The sequence below is a fragment of the Phalacrocorax carbo genome, chromosome 1 (genome assembly GCF_963921805.1).
Source record: "Phalacrocorax carbo chromosome 1, bPhaCar2.1, whole genome shotgun sequence".
Classification (NCBI taxonomy): Eukaryota; Metazoa; Chordata; class Aves; order Suliformes; family Phalacrocoracidae; genus Phalacrocorax; species Phalacrocorax carbo.
Genome location: NC_087513.1, coordinates 147,303,951 through 147,325,672, shown reverse-complemented (window position 1 = coordinate 147,325,672; position 21,722 = coordinate 147,303,951). Strand labels below are relative to the sequence as shown.

The 21,722-nt window shown below is 47.4% G+C and overlaps 1 protein-coding gene across 9 annotated transcripts in view; it reads right to left on the bottom strand.

Moving 5' to 3' along the window:
• The window catches only part of MAP4K4 (mitogen-activated protein kinase kinase kinase kinase 4), a 164,607-nt gene extending 143,910 nt beyond the window's left edge, over positions 1-20,697 (bottom strand). For 2 of the 9 annotated variants that reach the window (XM_064439197.1, XM_064439187.1), the window contains exons 1-2: positions 19,820-20,694; positions 19,361-19,426 (exon numbers count right to left, since the gene is read on the bottom strand). In XM_064439197.1, coding sequence (XP_064295267.1) covers positions 19,361-19,426; positions 19,820-19,876 — 123 coding nt within the window. In that variant the 5' untranslated portion in view covers positions 19,877-20,694. Of the gene's footprint in view, positions 1-19,360; positions 19,427-19,819 lie in introns of all 9 variants that reach the window. The other 7 variants (XM_064439216.1, XM_064439232.1, XM_064439168.1 and 4 more) reach the window with 6 other exon arrangements.
• Between the last annotated feature and the right edge of the window lie 1,025 nt (positions 20,698-21,722).

The window sequence follows — 21,722 nt, the reverse complement described above, 5'->3', positions numbered from 1 at the left end:
TCCACTATGAAACAGGACCATCGTGGGGGCGGCGGGCGTGGGGCAGAATAAAAGGGAAGATGAAGAAAAAATCTCAGAATCCTGCAGGCAGGAAAAAATCAAAATTAAAACCACACAGAAGCCAAGTCTACTACAGATTTATCAAATATTTAATACAGAAAACCCTTAAGCGTGCCACTGTCAACCGAGCTCGAGAGAAATGTGCTCCTTTCCTAGCATATGGCTTAATCTGTTCCCAGGATGCCTTTCTTTACTCAGTAATTTCAGTTTAAACAGACATGAACTGTGGATGTATATTTTAGCTAAACAACTGCCTTTCTTTAAACAGAACCCAGGTAAAAGGGGCAGTAACCTCCTCTCCCTCCGCCTGTTCAGGACTGCTTATCACTGAGATGAAGGAGTATCTTTTCAAAGCATGCCCTTTAATCCTTCTGGTGCCTCAATGTGAAGCTCCAGCAGTGCAATGTCCCCAGAGTGGGACATGTGTGTTGTCCACCCCACCCTGGCTCTAATCTTCAGTCAGTGCCAGCATGGAGAGCATGAAACACACAGGTTAAATTCAGCAGAGCACGACAAACAGGATCCATGTCCACACAAGAGCATCTCTCTCCCGACTTTGTTCTAGCAATCCAAACACTTCAAGGGGTCAAGTTGGAAATCTGCTGCAAAATCAATTCTTCCCAAGAATGTAACCCGCTTTCCTGTATGGGAGGGGTCCAGATCAATGGAGGGAAGTGAGTGCTTCCCAAGTATTCCGGCACCTATATTATTATTATTGAATTTGCCATATAGGAGCAATTAACAGTGATTAGAGCCTTTTGCCTACCCAGTGCATTACAGAGGTCAGCACCAATCCCTCTAAGAAACAGATCTGCCCATTTGCCCAGACTTCCCGGTATTTTTCATCCAGTTAAATCTTCAAGAAACACACAGTCCTAAAGTAACCAGATAGCAGCCTAAACCTTCCCTTATGCCTTTTCAGCCTGCTAGTACCGTACTGTTCAGTACCCCACCTGAACCGTTTTCCCCTGGAATCAGAGCAGCTCCTCACCAAATGAATCTCTGTCCAGATGGTGGTCTCAGCAGAAACTCCTCTAAGTACCTCCTAATACCTAAAAAAACAGACTTGGCTCAATCCTTCCACAACTGTCGCCTCCTTACAGATCAAGGGAGTCAGGAGAGGCGGGGTGAAGGACGGAATCTTAAAAAAAACATTTGAGCAATAGATTCAATTGTAGTTTTCCTGGAGAAAACACTATGTGAGTATATTCAAAATCACAGATATCTGAGTGGGAGAGTTTTGATCTTCATAATTTGTTGCCTGCCACTACCAGAAAGACCACTGCATTGTTATCCAGCACCTGAAAAACCGAATAAGGATACAGCGGCAAGCAGCGTGCATAATGCTGGAGAGACGTACGTCAGCTCCTTCTTCGTCCCCCGCTGCTCACAATATGGCGTAAGGCCACAGACGCTCGCACGCATGCCTCAATTCATCCATAAGGTGGGAAAAATTTGAATAGATAACTAATTTTACTTGACCTGGTAAACCTGGCAGGCTGGGAAACTCTGAGTATAAGAAGCCTGGCACGTCCCGCAGCTCTCCCACCCACCATGCGCCTGGGGAGGGCAGGGAAGCAGTTCCTGGGCAGTATGGTCTGAATCAAAGCAGAGGGGCAGGAAGCTCCCAAGGGGAGAGCATCACTCCTGCGCAGGGAGCCGACAGCCCAGCCACATTCAGGAAGCAGAAGCACAACTGGCAAAGAAAAGTGACTAAGCTCCAGGCTCAAAGGGCAGTCAGCCACTCCACATCTAAAGTTCCCCCACCAAATGTTATTATCATCCCAAGGAATCAAACGAACCATTTCATAAGGCCGTGATGCCCACACAGTCTCAGGGGGACGATCGCACAGGCTAACCCACAGAACCAGAGACAGGATGTGGTGGCGGTCCACGTGGAAGCTGCAAGCCAACATGCTGAGGTCAGACCCCCAGGGACGACCTGCTCTCCCCCCATCCATTTCCCCGCTCTCTCTCTACCAGCTGCCTAACACTTACAGTCTTCAATACCGCCATTTGGCATTTACAGAGCCACTAGGCACCTCCTTATACCTAAAGAACCAGGAAACAAAATTCATGTATACTAAATGTCCTACGGTGAATTGCACTGAGCATCTAGAAGTCACACCAAATTTTGGAAAGCCAGAAGTGTTGCAATGGTTTAAAACCAAGGAGTCAAAGTGGGGTGGTGCTCTCCCTGATAGTATTGCTGGTAAAACATGTGGCAGAAGGAAAAAATTTTAGAGAAGAGTGTTAAAAATCAGTTGTGTTAAATTTTTAAACCATTCCTTCTCCTTTTATCTTTCTCACAGTGTGGTTTTTTTACCTGCCACACCCAACCTCAAATTAAGTATCAGCTAAACTACAGTTTATCCAGCTCAATACTGCCTTTTCCTCGCCTGAATATAATCAACAGCCACCTCCAGTTTAAGAAGAGATTCCTTAACCTAACAGCTGCATCAGAATCAGCACTGAAATGCCTTGAGAGCTTTTGCTTAAACCCACACTTTGAGAAGTCATGATGGAGTTCATTTTCATAAGTCTGAAGAAGAAGAAAGTGAAATGTTTTGCTAAGATTTGTTCTGCATATGTGTAAGAAAGCTCCCCTCTGGAAATGCATTTTGCAAAATCATGCAGAGAAATAGCATGAAGCCATTCTCTTTGTAAAAGAGCAAACTGATTTGCAGAGGCTGGGTTTGAGGCTTAAAGGGGCAATTCAGAGATAAGTTTCTCAGAACTCAGTGAAATACCTGTCCTAAATATTTACCCACAAACTGGGTAAAGACTTAGCTTTCTTTCCGTTCTCTACCAACACTTGCACCAAGTAGCTTTGTAAGAAAAACTGGTCCCAAACAAGAAAAAAAAAAATCCCAACAAAGTCTATTTGGTAATGGAGTAGAAGGCTGTATTTTGGCAATGGATACAAACGGTGCAGAACTGAATCAGCTACTGCCTATCTCACAGCTGGGCCACACCTGGATTAAAAAAAAACCTCAACAAAACAATAGCAAGCCTTGCAGTCAAGTAGAGGTGCCCACTTTGCTCAGGAGGGTGAGCAGAGACCCGGTGCTTTGTCCAGCACCAGCCACAAGGAGCTGTAATCCCTTTTTCAAACAACTTTGCAGCAGACACCAGGACAGTTCGCCATCACAGGCACAGAGCAAAAGCCAGGTTTCGATCCTGCAGTTTTTGGGAAGGACGGCGATCCCCATCCTGGGAGCCCCGCACCGTTGTGCCTCTCCCCGTCCAGCCACCCCTTTGTCCTGCCCACGCCAAGTAAACTGGTTGCGCCCCATTTCTTCCCTCCTCCCCCAAAAGAAACAAAGGGCAGCAGTCTCTAATGGCTCACGACTGAGGGATCTGGGGCTTGGTTTATTACATGCTTAACAGAGCACTGAATTACTGGTGGTTATTGCCTAGTTTAACTGCTTTCCTTAAAAGAAAAACATGAGCAAACAAGCACGTGTCACAAAAAAAAGCCCCTATTCAGACAGGAGCCGACAGGAGAAAAAGCATCCACGCTTTACAACTGTTTATTAGCAGTTTTGCATGCAGGCACTCGCTGAGGTTGCAGCGAAGACTAATGCAAAGAAATCCCCATCTCATCCACCACCTCCTCAGGGGGCTTGTCTGGCCCTGGATTTACCATCCGAGGTTAGCACACACTAAGTACCCGTGGCTTTAACTATATGGACTTAGCATGTGTCAAGGGCAGTGTGCCTTGTCTAGACAAAGCCTTTCAATGCACTTTAGTTAGCATATACAAACCTCACACCTTCAATCCCGGCTGAGAGCAGCCCTGGCAGAGAGCATCCCCGCAGAGCTCCTCCGACTGCCACCTCCACCAGCAGGGAAGCCCCTAACTTCAGGAGATGGCACCACAGTTTTGTCCGAAAGACAGGGGGAAAGAAAATAAATAAATTTTGTGATAGCCACCTGCCATCTCACCCCAGTGGAGCAAAAGACAGACCAGAGACCACTTCCTTCTCTTTTTTTGCTCAGCTGACAGGTAACGACTGTGACCCCCCACCTCCACCTCGCAGGCAAACAGTGCTGCAAGCAGAGGTAAGGTTGAAGCCTTCATCTTGGGCACAGGTCTTACCAATGCCCAATAAAGAGGGACTTTAATAGGCTTTCCTCATGGGGACGCAGAGGGTAGGAGAAGAGCATTCAGGCTCTCTCACTCCCATCTATGTAGTCATCTATTTTTCATGACACTTGTAAGGATTTTAGATCCATACCCCAAACCAAAACATAGATGAAATCAGACGTGAGGTTGAAAAAAGTGTTGAGGACAGGGTAAAACGGATGGAGCCTCATTTCTTTGGAAAGCCAAGGTAAAAAGAGACCACAAAAAAAGATCTAAAGAAGGTACAGAATGCATGTGGAGAAACACATTAATGAAAAAACAAACAAACCTCACTCACCTTGGCAGAACTACAGCCAATACCAGAGGTCACATGGACTTAACCATATCCCTTCTATTTGTTAGTTACTTTTATTCCCCCCTCCCCCCCCCCCCAAAAAAAAAAAAAAGAAAGAGAAAAAAAGCCACAGACAAGCCTAGAGGAAGAAATGAAAAGGATGATGAATGCAGAGTTTAGAGGAAGGGAGAGCGGCAGGAGGAATTCACCCACATCAGATGAGTACGAGGGAAGAGAGCGAGAAGGGCAAAACAAACCACAGAGAGAGAAAAACGTACCACCACTAAAAAAAGGGCAAAAATAGAAAACTCATTCTACGAGAAAAGATTAAAGAGTAAGTCAAAGTTGTTTAAGACACAAGGCACTTCCAAAAAGTGGTATTACTAGAAAGAATACTTTTTCTCCCAAGTCTGACAAAGGAACATTGCCTAGAACCAAAAAATGTACAAACCTTTGTCCGTGGCTCTAACCCCAAGCTGCAGAGCCAGGCTGATACCCAGTTTACTTGCACTGACTTCAGCAGGTGGGGCCTGATCCTGGACTGCCAAAGTACCTCCAGCTTTAGAAAAATAATCTAAACTAAACAAATATATACCTGAACACTGCAGTAAGAAGGATTACCTCTACCATGTCTTATTCCACTGCACTTCCTTTTCTCTCAAATGACATTTATGCCTCTTAAATTATAAATATACAGGCAGTCTGCATAATCTGTTAAGGACATTACTCCTGCCAGCCTAAGGCAGCAAAGACATTCAGAACATTTCCCTCAAAACATTCAAATCATAAAATAATGTATTTGTTGAAGAGAAGCTTGGCTCAGGCACTCACAAGACTTTTTCTACCGTCACACAGAATGGTTCCTGAAACTAGGTGGTTTTGCTGACGGTTGTGATTCAGACGCGAGTCTCTAGTCATTTCAGCGTGTTTTTTTTTATCATCCTTCAAAGCTGACCATAGCCACTGTTACAAGAAACACACAGAATTCAGCGCAGCAGAGGTGAACCCAAACTGCACACTGCAAGGAAACTCGGGACTGAGCATCCTTGGGGCAGCCCTGTCTGCCTCTTGGGAAGAGCAGCCTCTCAAGGTCAGGTTATAAACACAGCTCTCAGGGAAACGCTGCTGCGGGGTGCACAGTCTGCACAGGAAAAAAGGAATGGCCTTTGAAGGTGGACAAGCTAGTAAATTTTTACTAGGTGAAATGTTTACCGAAATAAATCCAGTCCTTTCCACTCTTGGTTATTATCATAACACATATGGTAACTGACATACAATTAATGGAGCTTTAAACCAAAAGTTCTTGGAAGTAAAACACGCTCCCAACTTTTCAGCTAACCTTGACAAAAAGCCAGGTTTTGGTAAAGTTCAGCAACGCAAGGGCTTTACAAGATTCCCCGTTTATTGGGCACCTCTCTCTCTCACGAGCACCGGCTCTGAGCAGAGGAGGTGAGAAGAGGCCCTGCCAAGTCAGCACCACTGACACAGACTCACGAGCAGCCAAGGCTCGGCAGACCAAACCACCACCTCAGAGGTACTGTACCACCCACACCCTCTTCAATGGGTTTTCATGTACATGTGCAGTTTCACATCAGCCAACAGTTCAGATGATGGCACCCACAAAAAGAGTTTCATCTCCTCTTCTCCTAAGCATGTTGATCCTGCAGGGCGAACAGATATCAACAGTAACGCGACACTAACACCCAAGGCTACTGGCTTTGTTTCCAAACTCCCAAGGATCTGTAAAGTAAGTTGCTGCCACCTTTTTCAGATTTGAAATGCTGTTCACATTCCCTTTTCCCATCTCCTCCTATCCAAGTTACAGAGAAAGATTAAAACCTACATTGCGGTGCTACTGGGTCTGTAGATTCTCCAGTGGGTCGAGGTATCTCCAAGACGCGGTGCTTTCAGCACAGCTCTGTACTGTGTAAGCAAACAGGACCCCTCTCCCTGCTGGAATAAAGTAACCAGATACCACCCAAGGTGTTTCAGCTGTCTGCTTAACCTTCCCTTCTCCTTTCTGCAATAGGAAATCCTACTGGTGGGGAGCACAAAATAAAACCTTCCCCTTTCCCATACAGCCCAGTGCAACCACACCACGTGTATACAAAACATATTTCCTTACAACAACAGTACACGCTGACTACACGCTTTGTTATCAAAAAGCAAAGAGGTGCGGAGCAGCAGCAGAAGAGGACGCTCCAAAGTCAAACCCCGGTCGCAGCAAGGACTTGATCTGCAACCCAAGCGGCGGTGTCAACGACAGCAGTTTCACTGCCTGTTTCTCTCTTCCTTTCCCAAAGCCCAGTGCAAGTGCTGCCACAATACTCGGTCCTTGAGGAGGCACCTCCAAACTCAGCAATTTAGCCGGAAAGAAGTCTGCTCAAGAACTCATACGTTTCTATTCCTAAAGAGGAAACCAGAACGCTCTTCCATTACCTCAGAGGAAACCTAAGGAAAGGTAGCATTACTCAGGACTGATTTACTGCCTCAAGCCATTCAGAAAACCATAAAGCCAGTGACATATAAGACAAGCAACTCATTCACAGGAGCTCTTTGATCTTAAATGCAAATAAAATTAGGTCAATATTAAAGATTTTCATTCCTTGCCATATAAGACTTCCACAAAGACTAAGAAAAGCTTTTCCCATCCCTTCTTTTAACACTCAAGTTATTTAGCAAGTAACATTTCTTTCACATGACTTGAAACATTTTCTCCATATTCATTTGTCATCGCTCCAGAATTTAACTCTTGGCCAAAACCTAAAGCGCACAGGGGGGGCTTCATAAAGTGTTCTCCATAGTCCCCAAGGACAAGTCAGATCAGAGAATTTCACTGTGCTTCATGTGGGGGAAAGGAAGGAACGAAGCGCACCCTTCAAACACTTGAATTAAAAAAAAAAAAAAAAGATTTTTCAGTAATTCGTTATTCAAAGCATTCCAGCGATTTTTAACAGATGAAGAGGAGAAAGCCTGCACCGTCACTATTAATAGGCTGACATTCTTTCTTCCCCTGCAAGACCACACCAGAAACACAGGCGAAGGTGACAATTTCAGGGAGTCTGGAGGCGCGCCAGCTCTGCCAAAGCCCCAGCCCCTGCGGCACAGGGACTCCTCCAAGCCCATCCCTGGGTGAGCACATCAGGTGCAAGGTACGGCGCTGGTGTACACAACACCTGCCATGAAATCAGGGAGGTCCTTTACATCTAAGACATCCCCATAGTTCTCATCACTGCATCTTTTGTTCTTCTCCTGCAACAGTGCATCATTAACTTAATCTGCCAAAATAACAGCAGATTGCAGGATAAACTAACGATATAGCATCACCTTGCATTTTTGGTTTAACATGCTTGATTGTGTTAGGGTAGCTTTAAAATTTTATTTATTTGCTTTCTAAATCAACCACGAGCTCTCATAGGCAGCAAAAGGCCCCTGAAGCTATCACTGTAATGTGATATCTGCTCATAAACATCAATATACCAATTTTAAAGGATTTAACACTGCTATTTAGGTGTGGTAAAATATCCTAATACCTGCCCCACCTCTGTTACAGAGAGCAACAACAGTTAAACATGAGCAACTCAGTTCAGGGCTTTCTGCAAAATTAATTTAAACACAGAAACCTCACTAACTGCAAGAGAGCACATAACAATTCCACCGCAAACACAAGTCAAACAAGCAGAGGTACCATGAGGCTCGCCCTATGAGATCCTCCTGCCCAGCTGCCCAAGGACATTTAGCTCATTTCTCTGGGCGGCTCTTAAGAGAACAGAGGGTCAACATGCAAAGTCTTCCCTCTCTTTGGCTTGGGTAAGCGTGAAAACTGATCCCAGCTATCACTAAGGCAAAGAAAATATTTCTTTCGATTAAAGAACAGAACTTCGCATCTAGAGATTTGGATTATACCTCTGTCTCATATTTCCAGGGTGGCTGGGAATAAATTACATCAGTTCCCTGCCGTACTTCCCTCCCACGTCCTCACTCCAAAGTAAAGCACAGTGGATAACTTGGGTATCAGAGAAGCAGCACACAAGAGCTCCACTTCCTTCTGTGTTGATACGGGAGATTACCATGCAATCGATAATTCAGTTTAACAAATGGTGCAGAATATGAAACTTCAAGTACTTCAGGAACGTCCGCTGTAGCTGCTGAAGGAACATGAAGTATATTGCCTCAAAAAAAACCCCAAGTGTTAGTTAGACAAAATATACTTGGCTTTACAACAGATTGAGATTTAAAAATTAGATTCACAACCAGATTGAATTCTAGTAGCTGAGCTTATAGCTACAGAGAAGCAACACGACGACGTGGCTGGGGGGAAAAAAAAAAAATAACAAAAACCCAAACAGGTTTGATGGGAAAGTATACCTCCTTGCAGAGAAGCACAGCTTTGAAAAAAACAGCTTGAATGTCAGGCACTTAATTATAACCCTTATCAACATCATCAAAAGAGTTAAAGTATTTCTGTATTTCTATAATTCTCTACTGAAAAACAGTAACCAAGAATAAATGCATTCTCTGTAGAAGTAGAATTTAGCTGAACAGGAAAGACCCCAGAGCTTATTGCTGGGGGCACAGAGAGAAGGCACAAGGCATTGACTGCTTTTCACACATAGTTCTTCTCAACCAGATCCCTCAGAAGTTCTGCAGAAGTAAACCTGTCTATATCTAAGTTCCCAGCCTTCATATAAGAGTGTGGAGATACTAACTGAGGGCAAGCACATTCACCTCTTGGTATATAGATGCAAAACCAGGTGATTTATTTATGAGTCTTTCACAAAATGGGATGCTTCCCTCCCAGTGATGGGCAAGAGGGGTCCTACATGTCATTCATCTTCACACATCCACTTTACTCCTGATATATATCCCACAAAGACAGACTGTATGAGCTATTACACACATGGTACACAATGGGGTCAACCTGTCCAACCTTAGACGTCTAGAAGACACACAACTGAGATGTTCACCCTAAGTACCCATTAAATTTAACAGACAAAGACTCGGGTAGAGAGCAATTTACCTCATCTTAGGGTAGCTACCTCCAGAGGCCACTCCCCTGTCCTATTTCTCGCCACTGTGAGTCCTAGAGCACACATCTCAGATTTAGACAGTAGGCAGCCCATCTAGTTAAGCACCTTTCAAAAGCACCATCCCAGCCCACTGCATAGAAACAAGCTGTAAATTACTGACCCGATGGGCATATCTGCAGCTCTCACTACAAAATGCATTTTTCACCTATCAGGCCACCATAAGATAACTGGAGATAGAGTGCTATCAGTTTTTTTGAGAAGCACAAAGCAAACTCAATTAGGGCTTCCAGTCAGCAAATACCTCATCGTTATATGCAAACAGTGCTGCACCAGTTCCCCCAGGAATGATTTTGATTATTGCAACAGCATATGCTAGAGGCACTACAGCTAAGGGTCCGTCAGCATTTCATACCCCTACCCGCAAGAGCTTATAACTCAGCTACAAATATTCCCTCTTGATGACAGCCTTGTAAGATGGCACATTTGTGCTTCCTTTTCAATATTCTACAGAATTTTCCTTGTGAAACACAAAAATTAAGAAAAATAACGAATTGCAATGATGTTGGGGGGGGTCTCTGTTTTTAAGATACATAAAACCAAGTGAGGCACTGTACAATTTACTATAACAGATTAAGGCTTATTGACCTTAAGTTTTTATTCCCTGGGTCTGAAAACAAAACAACCCAGTACCATTAGATAGCTCCAAGTATAGGGAGCAGTCTTTGAGACAAGTTTATTTTGGTTTAAGCTTACTGCTTAAATCAGAATCATGAACTCTTGCCCACTGTCATCCCCTAAAGCTACTCTCATAAAATCCTGGGAAGATGCAATTGAAACTACCAGAGCTTAACTGCAATTGACTGCAGTGTTTTTAAGACTTCAAGTAATTTTTAACAGTTCCAAATGCAAAAATCCCAAACAAAGTACATCAGCTTTCAGGTAAACCAGCAGGAGTAAGCTATTGCCTTGGTAGTCCTCAGAAAGTTAATAAAACTCAGATTTGGTGCAACCGAATATTTCAAGCTGCTGTCATTCTTTTACCTAAGTAATGTCCTTCCATTTCACTTCTGTCCTCTGGTGAAGCTGCCAGATACAGCAACCACAGCCAATAAGCCAGTACCATGGGCTGATACCACACAAAGATGATAATTCAAACATTCAAACCTAAAACCAGCCCCATTTTCAGAGCCTTAAAACATGCAGTGAAGCTAAGGGGAACTCTACATACAGACCAAAAAGAAAAGCCACTTTTGGGGATAATACAACACAGAGTGAGGAGCCAAAGACCAGGCAGATGAGTGATATGGATGGATGTGAGGACCAGCATTTCCATGTGGAGCGCAGCACTAGAAAGAAAGGCTTTGGAGGCAGGTAAGGAGTGGGGCAGCGCCTGCACCTCCAAAGCTGCAAATGCAAGGCGCCCAGAGGGATCTTTTAGGACATCTCCAGCCAAGCTGGCAGGAAGAGGATTGGGAAGTGGGCCTCACCAGCAGCCCGAGAGCCAGGAAGTTAATGGGGCACTCCAGGCCCACAGGGGCAGGGGAGGAAGCAGACGAGCAGCCACGGCACAGCACCAACAGCCCCTGCAGCCACGCTGCTGATCCCAGCCCAGAGCAGACCTTCTCCAGGGGCAGTGCCACCTTGCTCCAGGAAGCACGTGCCTACAGCCCACGTGGCTCCTTCAGCCTCAGGTACCGATCCATGAGTCACTGCGATCCCTGCACAGAGAGCAGCTCTTATCAACGCACCATGCGACAGCTCCAAAGGGAGGTGACGGAGACATACCAGATAAGCACTACAATACCAGTATAACTGCATCCACATTAGGAGTTTTACCACATTAGCTGTTTTATTACTAGACAGGCTGATCAGGGCCTGTTGGCACTTGTAATGTCCTGTTTGTATGGCGATAATGACAGTTACAGTGGCGGAGCAACCCAAGGAGGCGCAGCTTCGGTGGGAAAGAAGCGTTTTGCCAAGAATGTTAAAACAATCTCCCCCAAAATACATCACTTATTCTGGCACGAAGTCACAACACAGCTAGGTGGGCTGAGGGAGGTCTTGTCAGCCCGGGCCATGCTGAAATCAGCACAAAAGCTTGTGTCACTATACCTTCCTCTGGTGTGCATAAGCCCAAAGCCTGGCTGGCTGGTGAAAACTGGTGAACTGCCATGGCTAAAAGCTAGTATCTTTCATAATACAGAAACACACATATATATTATATAAATTATATATGCTGATGTATTTCTACTGACAATTAAGCTGTCCCTTCTTCTTATATTAAGCACTTCCCTGACTCCACACTACTTTTTGTTTCCTACAACTATGAATCATGCACTAATTCATTCTCAACATTTAAACCAGCTTCTTCTTCACCCTCTGATTCCCTCTGTAAATTCACCTTTACTAGGCTGCTTTTCTCTGAGCTGTCCCACTATCTCTCCCTAACTCCACATCTTCCTATAGATTTGGTCCTTCGTTTGTCAGTATGATGCAAGATCAAGCAGGAGGAGATGGGAAAAACCCAGGAAGAAGGCGGCAACACCCTTCATGCCTCCTACAGTGAGTTGCACAGGGCACTTGAGATAGGAGTTAGTAGCACCAATTTCTAAATAAAGTGGGAGAAGCCCACTCCACCCATATGCCCACCTGATCCCTACGTGCTTTGGAAGTACCAGTCCTCTGTACGGGTGGGCATCCCCATTCCCCAGTCTGTAGGATTTCATCCTTCTACATTGGTGTTTCTCACAGGTTTCCCAATCAGCAGTAAATTAAAATCACCATCACTGAGGTCAAGTTGTAGTTATTCATGACATTGAGAACAGCAGATTTCATTCTGTTGCAGGATGGCAAAGCCCGGCAGAACAAGGAACTGCTCTGCCTGCAGGACTATTGTGTCTCCAGTCTGTATTCGCTTCTTTTGTGGAAAGCTGCTCCCTCCTTTTTCTAACACTGAACTAGACACCACAGAAGTTAGGACTGCTGGGCCCTGTGGCCACCCAGGAGATACATCAGGCTTTGCTCGGAAAAGGACAGGGGACCAGGAACGAGGGTTAGGTGGAGGCGTCATGAACTTCACAACAGCGTACTGATCATTTGGCAGCACTCTGCAGTTTGTAATCACTGTCATACTTTGTGCCTCTGTGCAAGTGCTTCACACCACATCTGAGGCAGAAAATACACTTTGGAAGTAATACTGAGATGGAATGTCAAAATCTCCAAGTCCTCTACATTCAAAGCTACCTCAAGGTTCCTAAGAAGTATGCCCAGTTGTGGGGATTTTTCCACCCCCTTGCCATAATTGCCTGATTTTAGAGCCGACAGTACCTTTTCTGGAGCCTGCGCCAACCTGAGAAACAATCAGGGACCCATAATGCTACAAATGTAAGATATTTGGTAAGAAAACTGTTGAGCAAAGCTATGAGATCCCCTCCCAAATCCACCTCTTGTTCAAGCGAGTTGAATTTTTTCCACCAACTCCAGTGGGAGTTGGACTGGGACCTAAAATAACGCCGCAGATAAGGATCTTACTGTAACTTTTGACTACAGTCAAGCTCACATTGTGCAAGTCAATGCTATTGAGCTTAAACATCAACGTCATCCAAAGGCAGGGAGAAATACTTCTGGCGGAGCCAGAGCGTACAGTCAGAAATGTAAAATGGGAAAAGCAAAAATACCACCTTCCTCCAAGGAAAACAGATCTCGAGAAGGTAGGTACACAACCTACCCAGCTGAAATCACACTTGCAACAGAACGTACCACTTGAAAAGAAGATGACTAGAACACAATGTGTATACACAAACACACACTAGACCACATGAGAAAAGTCAGCTGGCATTCTAGTCCAAAAATTTATACTAAAAAATGTATACGCTGAAGGCAGGGAAATGCAAACAGTGAACACCTCTTGTAATGCTGGATTCCCTTTGGGGACATTCCTCTACATCATCCCCTAGGGTGGGAGGCGCAGACCTGCCATCATCACAGAGGCCAAAAAAAGCTCCTCTGCACACTACCAACGAGGCCCTGGTGCCTGGAAGTTGATAATACATCACTAAAAATTCCACTACCAGGAGAGAGCGAAAATAAAGCAAGGAAAGGGAAGGTGTATGTTTCTGGGTTTCTCCCCTTCTTTCTTTAACATCCCTAAACTACTAAAAATCCCTATCCAGGTCCTTATGAATAAAGCTCACCTTCCCAATGCCTGGAGCGAGGTGCAGAGACCTTCATGGGCAAAACCACCTACCTTTGCAAGCCTGGGGAAATGACCCCTACCATTACCAACAAGGAGAGAGCACGCGCACACAAAAAGCAATGAGAGTATGAGACGATTTCAACTGAATTTTTACCCCCATCAGTTAAAAAAATCTTTCTACAGAATGATAAAAAAATTACCTAGGACTCAGCATAAGACTCTGGGCTGTATTTTTTTACATCCATCACCTTGAAGCCCTGCACACACCCGGGTCCCAGAGTGCCGGGCCCTCTTCTAATTATTCCAGGAATAAGGAGTCCCTGCTTCAGGAGGCTGCAATTTGATTTAAGACAAGATACAAAAAGAAGACATTTTTACAAACAGACAGATGGACTGGGGGAGGAAGAACGAGAGGGGACATGTGGTTACCCACAATTGGCAGGTTGCTTTCTTTTCTCTTTTTTTTTTTTTTTTTTAATAAAAATAAATATCAGTAATCCCCACTGGCCACCTGCCTAGCTTTTGTATATTTAATTAAGAAGGATTTGGGTGATGGAGAACTGGTCAAAAGTTCAGCCAATTTGGGGGAGGATGGGGGGGCACAGGGGTGCAAACAACGCTAAGGGCTACATCTAGCCACAGAACCAGAGAAATGACAGTATTTCAGCCGCTGCCTGGTCCTTCCCGATTTCCCCAACAGCAAACTCTCCCTTTGCAAAGTAATACACAAAAAATCAGAGGAGGAAGGGAAGAAGGACAGTTCATACTTAAGAGAGCTGGTCTGGACCAGTTCCTGAAAGCCAGTGACCTCACTGATCCTCAGCACAGTTTGTCTTTATAGCGATAAGACTGGAATTGTATTCATGTTTAACAAACTCATTAGAATCCACAATGATGTCCCTTTAGCAGAGAGAGAAAGAAAGGGGCGGGGGGGGGAAATTCAGCTGAGTTAGTAGAGAATACCAAGCACTGTCTCCTCTTCCTATCCCCCAACACAGTCACCTTGTAAGATAGAAAGTCCTTTAAGACAAAAGTAGAGTATCCTTAGCGTGGGAAAACATTTATCCAAGTTTTAATTTATTTTCAAATCAGCATTTAAACGATCACATCTTGCATCATTTCCTTTTATGAGCCAGCAGTTAGACAATACACATCATTTACATGCAGTTTTGGAAGGCTGCAACATAAATCAACAAAAGAAGCCTTCACTATGAATTAACTATTACAAGGCTCTTAGAAAGTCACACCAGCCTGTGCTGAGGGCAATTAGGAGTATCATCCCTAATTCTCATCTTTCTGGTGTGCTCTCAGAACTCACTCGCACAAAAACATCCTTCCCCCCAGTCATTGCTGCTATGAGGGAATTACGATGTCTATCTGTGAGACGTAACAGCGCGCTCACAACAGCTATTTTAAAGTGTTAGCTGTCTTTAAACACACACGCACACACACCCAAAAAAAAACCCAAAGAGAAAGTGAGGGAACAAGTTGACACAGCTCAGTCTCAATAGCGAAGTTAATCTGCCTTATGCCTCTACGAAGGATCAGATGGTAGAGGTTTTAAAATGTGCCAAATATTAACTAATGCCTTTAGTTCACAGGTTTGCATTAACAAAAAAAAAAAGAAAAAAAAAGGGAAGCAAACACCCAGTTTGAATCTTATCTCGAGGCAAATTTCGGGAGTCTTTTCATTTTGTGCGAGCCAAACTTCAAATTTAGCTTATCACTGGATGTGAAAAAGTAAAATCTAATCGCAGCAATGCTAAAAATGCTTCTCCACTTTTTGCAAAAGATCAAAAAAGGTCTTTACGGCAGCTAATCGTTTGGTAAGCTGGCTACAATTTCCAGTTACAGCGAAGTGCTCTGATAAAGCAGGATTGGCTTCAGGAGGAAAGGAGACCAGAGGTGCAGCCTTCCCACACAACAGCAGCATGCACACAAAAAAAGCACAATTACAGGCTAACACCATTTTTCTGCCGAGTTCTGTGCCGTTCACATCATTCCTTGCTCCACCTCGCTCCTTAAAGGTAGCACATCGCTCCTCTGGTGCTCAGAAGAGGGCTTTGGGGCGCTGCGCCCCAGGAAGGGGTGCTCCCCTGCCAGCTCTGCCTGCTGCGGGCAGGCAGGGCGCTGCGGCGGACAAGCCCGCACATGCCTCTCGGCTCCCATCAGCTGATACCAACCTGTTGAAGGGAAATTTCTCTCTAAACCCCAGCAGAGGCCGTGGGGCTCCTTAAAAGTGTAAAACTACAGACTCGGGTGGGTTCCCCGGCCCTCAGCTCAGAGGGAATTCTGCTCCCTCTACTTTGCAAGGTTTAACCCTTTGCTTTCTAACTCACAAGCGATGCAACTTGCAAAAGCGTCTCCCTTCCTTCCATGCCATCACTCATCGATTTTTAACTAACTGCAAAAGGGCGAACAACTTCCAGGCTGGCCTGTCATTCCCCAGGATTTCAGATGACCAGCAGAGGAGCTCTGCTTTGCCCCAGGACAGACGAGCCACCCCTCTGCCTCCACCCCTTCCCCTGCGCTGGGCAAAGATTTCCCAAAACCATCCCTTTTCTTTTCAGCGCCCAGGGCCCAGGAAACCTCAGGCTCGATTTCTTCCCCAATCTCCTCTGTGTAACAAGCTCTTCTTGAAAGTCAAGGCTCCTTTACATCGTAAGGAGAGGTGTAAGTGAGGTTATGAAGATGAAAATAATGTAAACTCTACAGACTTTAAGCAGAGCGGCTGAAAACTTCGTATTTTTTAATATCTCATCGCCGAGGTCCCAGGCCCAGAGTACACTCCACATAAGCCAACACATTTAATGGCATAAAAACCCAGGAAGATCCACACTGCTCAGCTACAGGGAGTAACTCCGCTTGCATGTAGGTACCAAACAACCAAGGGCTGCCCTCATATTTCATGCATGTATATACGTCTATACACATCTATACACCTATATATAGCTAAATAAATAGCTACGGTAGAACTACCTACAGAAATACCACTAGTTAGATAGATCTGAGCTATTTCCAGCAAGCTCAGCTAAGGCAAAGAGGAGAAAATCAGGACTATTTTCTACTTTTCAACAGGTCGGCGCAGTCTCCTTCCCACTGCTAGAGAGAAGACTCCCCAGCAAGGCAAACGACCTTCGGTATCATCGCCAGGGTGTATGAGCTAGACAAAGAGATAACGTCATGCCCTCTCCCGCTCCCTCCGTCCTCCCCGCAGTGGCAGGTAGCCAGCCAATCCCGCTCCCCGCAGCCTGGTGACATCATCGCTGATGCCGATACACAAACGTGGAAGTACATCAAACTAGCGCTGCCCCAGAGATCTTGGGGCACGGCTCTTCAAAGACAACGTACCTGCCACCAGTCCCTTGGGGTGACAGACCGGTTAAAAGGGAAATAAAGCCATTTGGGAAGAGGGATTTCAAGGAGGGGTTGCTGGCCAGGAAGAAAGTGGAAGGCAACAAGGCAAAACGTGGTTACGCTGTGCTCGCCTCGGTTATGCAGTTCCTCAGAAAGCCCTGAAAACATACACACACCGTTCCATCTTTGGGTGTCCCTGAAGCATTCTTCCAAACAAAAGAGCGGCTGAGAAAAGTTAAATACTATCACACTGATATTGCACTGATTATTTTTTTTTTTACATAACTGCAGTCTTTTAAGAAGAAAGCCGAGGCTTAACCACAGCAAGGAAATTTTTTGTTTTGGTATCTTTTGTTGACATAAAACCCTGTTAGGTGTCCACATTTTAAGACTGTGTACACAAATGTGGACAAATACCTAAGAAGCAGTAGTGTAAATCCAAACTTACACACCTGTCAACCCACTGCTGTCTGAAAGGCTCTACAGCAAAGCAGTATTTACCCATGTCCTTTATTCTTGGCACCCAAACCACCATGCCCTCTGTTACCAGGCAAGAGGAAACATTGCCACCGTTGTCTAACCAGCAAGGAAGGGCAGGGAAATCTCATCAGACGCGCACTAAAACTACTGCCCTGACAGAAACCGTCTGCTGCTCCCCCTGTTATCAGAGTGACATCGATGTCCTTAGAGCTCAGGTGTTCGTTCACTCTTCCAAGTCAATAAATGCATGCGCTGAGTTTCATTTCTAATGCTAACTATTCTGGGAGCGTTCTAGCATACTTAAGGAAAATGAACTTTAAAATTTCTAATGCCAAGACTTTTAAACCACCAAGGACTTTGCTCATTAAGTCAAAGCATTAACAAGTAAGCTGAGAGACAACGCACCAAATTGCAATAATTAACAGGAGAGTTTCAAGTCAAACATTCACACTCTACTTTTTTTTTTTGTTTTTGTAAAAAGGGTTCAGGTGGTGCAAGCTCTGGGAGCAGAAGGATTACAGAAAAAAAAAAAAAGGTGTCATTTAATTTGTCCGAAAAAAATTAAACGGTCACAGTGGTGTCAAAGTGCAGCTCCTCACTCATCTCCCCCCTCTCCTGGCCTTTTGAGCCACACCATTTTTTCCAGCTTTCTGCCAACAGCAGCAGCCTGGTTATTCCACTTCTAGTCTTAAAACGCAACTCGCACGCTGCGCAGGCTACTTCTCCATCGCGAAAGCTGAGGTTCGCGCCCTCAAAACAAACTGACATGTGTTCGATTTGCAGAAGAGGCACCAAGGCGCTTTATTTAGTTACTGGAGCTCCAAGCAGCAGTACCTTGCCATCAGGGAAACTCACTAATTATACTGCCTTGTTTATAAGCAAAAAAAGAGAAAAAAAAAAAACGCAAGCAGCTAGGCATACTCGGTTACTTTCAGTTATCTCTCCTTCCCTCTGCAAATATGCCTTGCATTTCTATAGAATATAAGGCTAGAGCCTTCCGTCTTTAGCCAAGTATTAAGACTGTGTGAATAATTAGTCATCCTGGTAGGTAGCACTCACTGCAAAGTCATGCAATCTCGAGATTTGTTCGTTCCACTGACTGCACACTGGAAATGGGGAGGAAAAAAAAAAAGTAGGCTAGCTTCACACCCACATGGGCACTCTCCGATTTCTATTTTTTAAAGTCACCCACTTGTCAAACAGGTTATTCTGGGAATTCTGATTTTCACAAAATAAGCTTGCCTTCTTCGATCGCTTTTTGTTGTCACCCTGGCCCCCCCATCATTGCAGAGCGCAGCACAGCGGGATCGGATGCAGCACCATTCACCCCCGACTCGACAGCTTCTGCACTTTGAAGGGTTTCCAACACGGAAACCGGGTGACAATTTTAACAGAAGGCCAATGCCTTTGTCTAAAGTCACTGCAGCAACTTCCATAAGGACTTCCAGCAGCAATTTTGCATAAGCCCGTGGATTTATTTGTATAGCCCAGACACACTCGGACAGCGTCCATTCGGTTTGGTCATTTCTCGGGGGTGAAGGGGGTGGGTAGAGGGGAATAAGGACAATAAAGGACTATTTCATCATTTCAGGATGGGTACTTGGGAGAGTAATTTGTGCCCCTCTGGAAAAGCAGAGGCCAAGAGGCTGACAAACTTGTCACGGGCAGCAACAATGACAAGGACAACATTTTTATCATCCCCAACTGTTCCGCTTGCCACAGTGGGTGGCTCGCCATCAGCCGTCTGCTCAGCCCCGCAGAGACACCTCTAGAAAAATGACAACGATAAAAGGAAAAGAAATTCTGCCACAAACCTTGTAGACTTGCCCGTACGTGCCATTGCCAACCACTTCCACCAGCTCAAAAATCCCAGCGGGGTCCTGGTGGGGGGGGTGGGTGGGGAGGGGAAGGGGGTGAGAGGGGGCGGGGGGGGGTGGGGGGAAGAAGAGAAGCGGGGTTACATTTTTGTCAGGCGATGGCTGCTGGCAGAGCCCGGCGAGCGAGCCCGGCTGCTGGCGTCGTGCAGCTGTTGCGCCCTGTTTTTCCACGCACATGCCAATACATGCAAACAAAGGAAAAGCAGCCCAGGGCCGCGCTCCCCCCCCCGCGCCCGCCCGCCCCTGCGGGGCTCCCCCCACGCAGCCGCCGGACCCCCAAGCCCCGGCACCGGCCCCGACCCCGGCCCCGACCCGGCCGCTCCCACCCCCGCCCGCCCCGGCGAGGGGCGCGCCGGCCCCCGCCCCGCCGCCCCGGCCCCCGGCCCCGGCACTCACCCGCAGGGAGGAAAGGTCGATGTCCACCAGACTTTTTGCAGGAGAATCGTTCGCCATTTTCCCCGTCTCTTTTTTTTTTTTTTTTTTTTTTTTCCTTTTTATTTTTCTTCTCTGTTAAATAATAGCGAGGCCGCCGCCGCCGCCGCCCCCTCCCCGAAGCGGCCGTGAATTGCGCGGAGCTCCTCTCCTCCCTTCCGCCCTTCCCTTCTTCACTCCAGCCCCGCCGGGTTGAAACTCTTCAGCATTGGGAGGGGTTGGCGGGGGGGATGATGGATAGATAGATGGATGGTGGGAGGAGGAGGAGGGGGGAGAGGGAGGTGAAGGAAGGGAAGGAGGGAGGGAGGGAGGAATGAAGGAGAGGGGGTGCTGCGGTCCGTCTGTCTCCCCGCGGAGCGGAGCGGTGCGGGGCTGGGTCCCCCCGAGGCGGGCGGCGGTGCCCTGGCCGGCCGGTGGGTTGGTCCGTGGGTGGGTGCGTGGGTCGGTGGGTCCCCGGCGGCAGCGGGCTCACACCATGTCGCGGCGGCGGCGGCAGGAGCGGCGCCGGGTCCGGCAGCCTCCGGCAGCCTCGCGGTGCGCCCCGCGCCCGGGCATGGCACGGCTCGGCCCGGCTCAGCTCGGCTCGGCTCGGCCCGGCCGGGCCCGGCCCGGGGCGGCGCTCACGCCGGGAGCCGGCAGCGGCAGCCGCGGCCCCGCTCTCGCATGGAGGGGGCTCACGCCCAGCGCCGCGGCGGAGCCCCCGCCGCCTCCGAGCCCTCCCCGCGGCGCTGCCCTCGCATGAAACGGCGCCGGACACCGGCGGGCAGGGGCTGCGCGTCCCGGCGGCGGCGGCGGGGCAGGGGCGCGGGGCTGGAGCGGGGTGCTGCGAGCCAGACAAAGATAGCCGGGGAGGAGGAGGAGGAGGAGGAGAAGGAGGAGGAGAAAAGGGATACAAAATATACTGCGAGCGGGGAGAGAGAAAACAGCTCCCCCTTCCCTTCTCCAACAGGAAAAGCCGGCGGAAACGCGCCCGCACCAAAGCACTGCTGGGTAAACTCGCGTGGAGAGAAAAGAGAGAGGGAGGACGGCGAAAGGACCGGCCCCGGCAGCCCGGCCGGCCCCACCGCCGCCGCCCAACAGCAGCCCCGATGGGGCGGGGGGACGATGGGGCGGGGGGGGGGCTGCCCTCGCTCGCCCCCGCCCCACCGCGAACGACGCCGCGGGGCCTGGCCGGCGGGGAGGCCCACGCGTGTCCGCGGCGGGGCTGCGGGGCGGGGTGGGGGTCTCTGCCGGGCCGCCGGGCAGGCTGCTGCGGGCAGCCCACCCTGCCCCTGCCCCTGCCCCTGCCCCTGCGGGGACGGCGCGGTCAGCGCTAGGCGGCCACGGCCGGCATCGCCAGGCGCTTGTTGGAAATAATAATGGTGCGCAAGGGTGGTTGGAGCTGCCCGTGGGGTGGGGAGCGCGGGGGTGCTTTCCCTTTCCATCCCCGGTGAGACGACCGGCAGACTCGTTTTCTCTTCCCCGACCCCCAGGCCCATAGGAAAAACGTTCCTGCCCCATCCGAGACCTCTGTGTACACAAATACTGGCCTCCAGAACCAGATCCAGCAAGGTCAGGAGAGGGCATTTTAATGCATCGTTTACTGACAGGCAGAACTGTCTCGGTCCCCGCTCCCGCCCAGAAGCATCCTCCAGCAGAATCTGAATTGCATAGAAAAATCTCTTTGGAGCTAGTCACATCAGGCAGTTGCACACAGGTGTGAACCTTGGCAGGATTTGCCTCTCATTGAAGTTCTTTATCACACTGATATGGCAAAAACGTTACCTGTTTGCAAGAGGTCGAGTTACGTTTTGTGTGGGAACCAAGGTTTTCCTGTCTCTTCTATTTTAACCACAAAATTACATATACATAGCTATAAGTATTACAG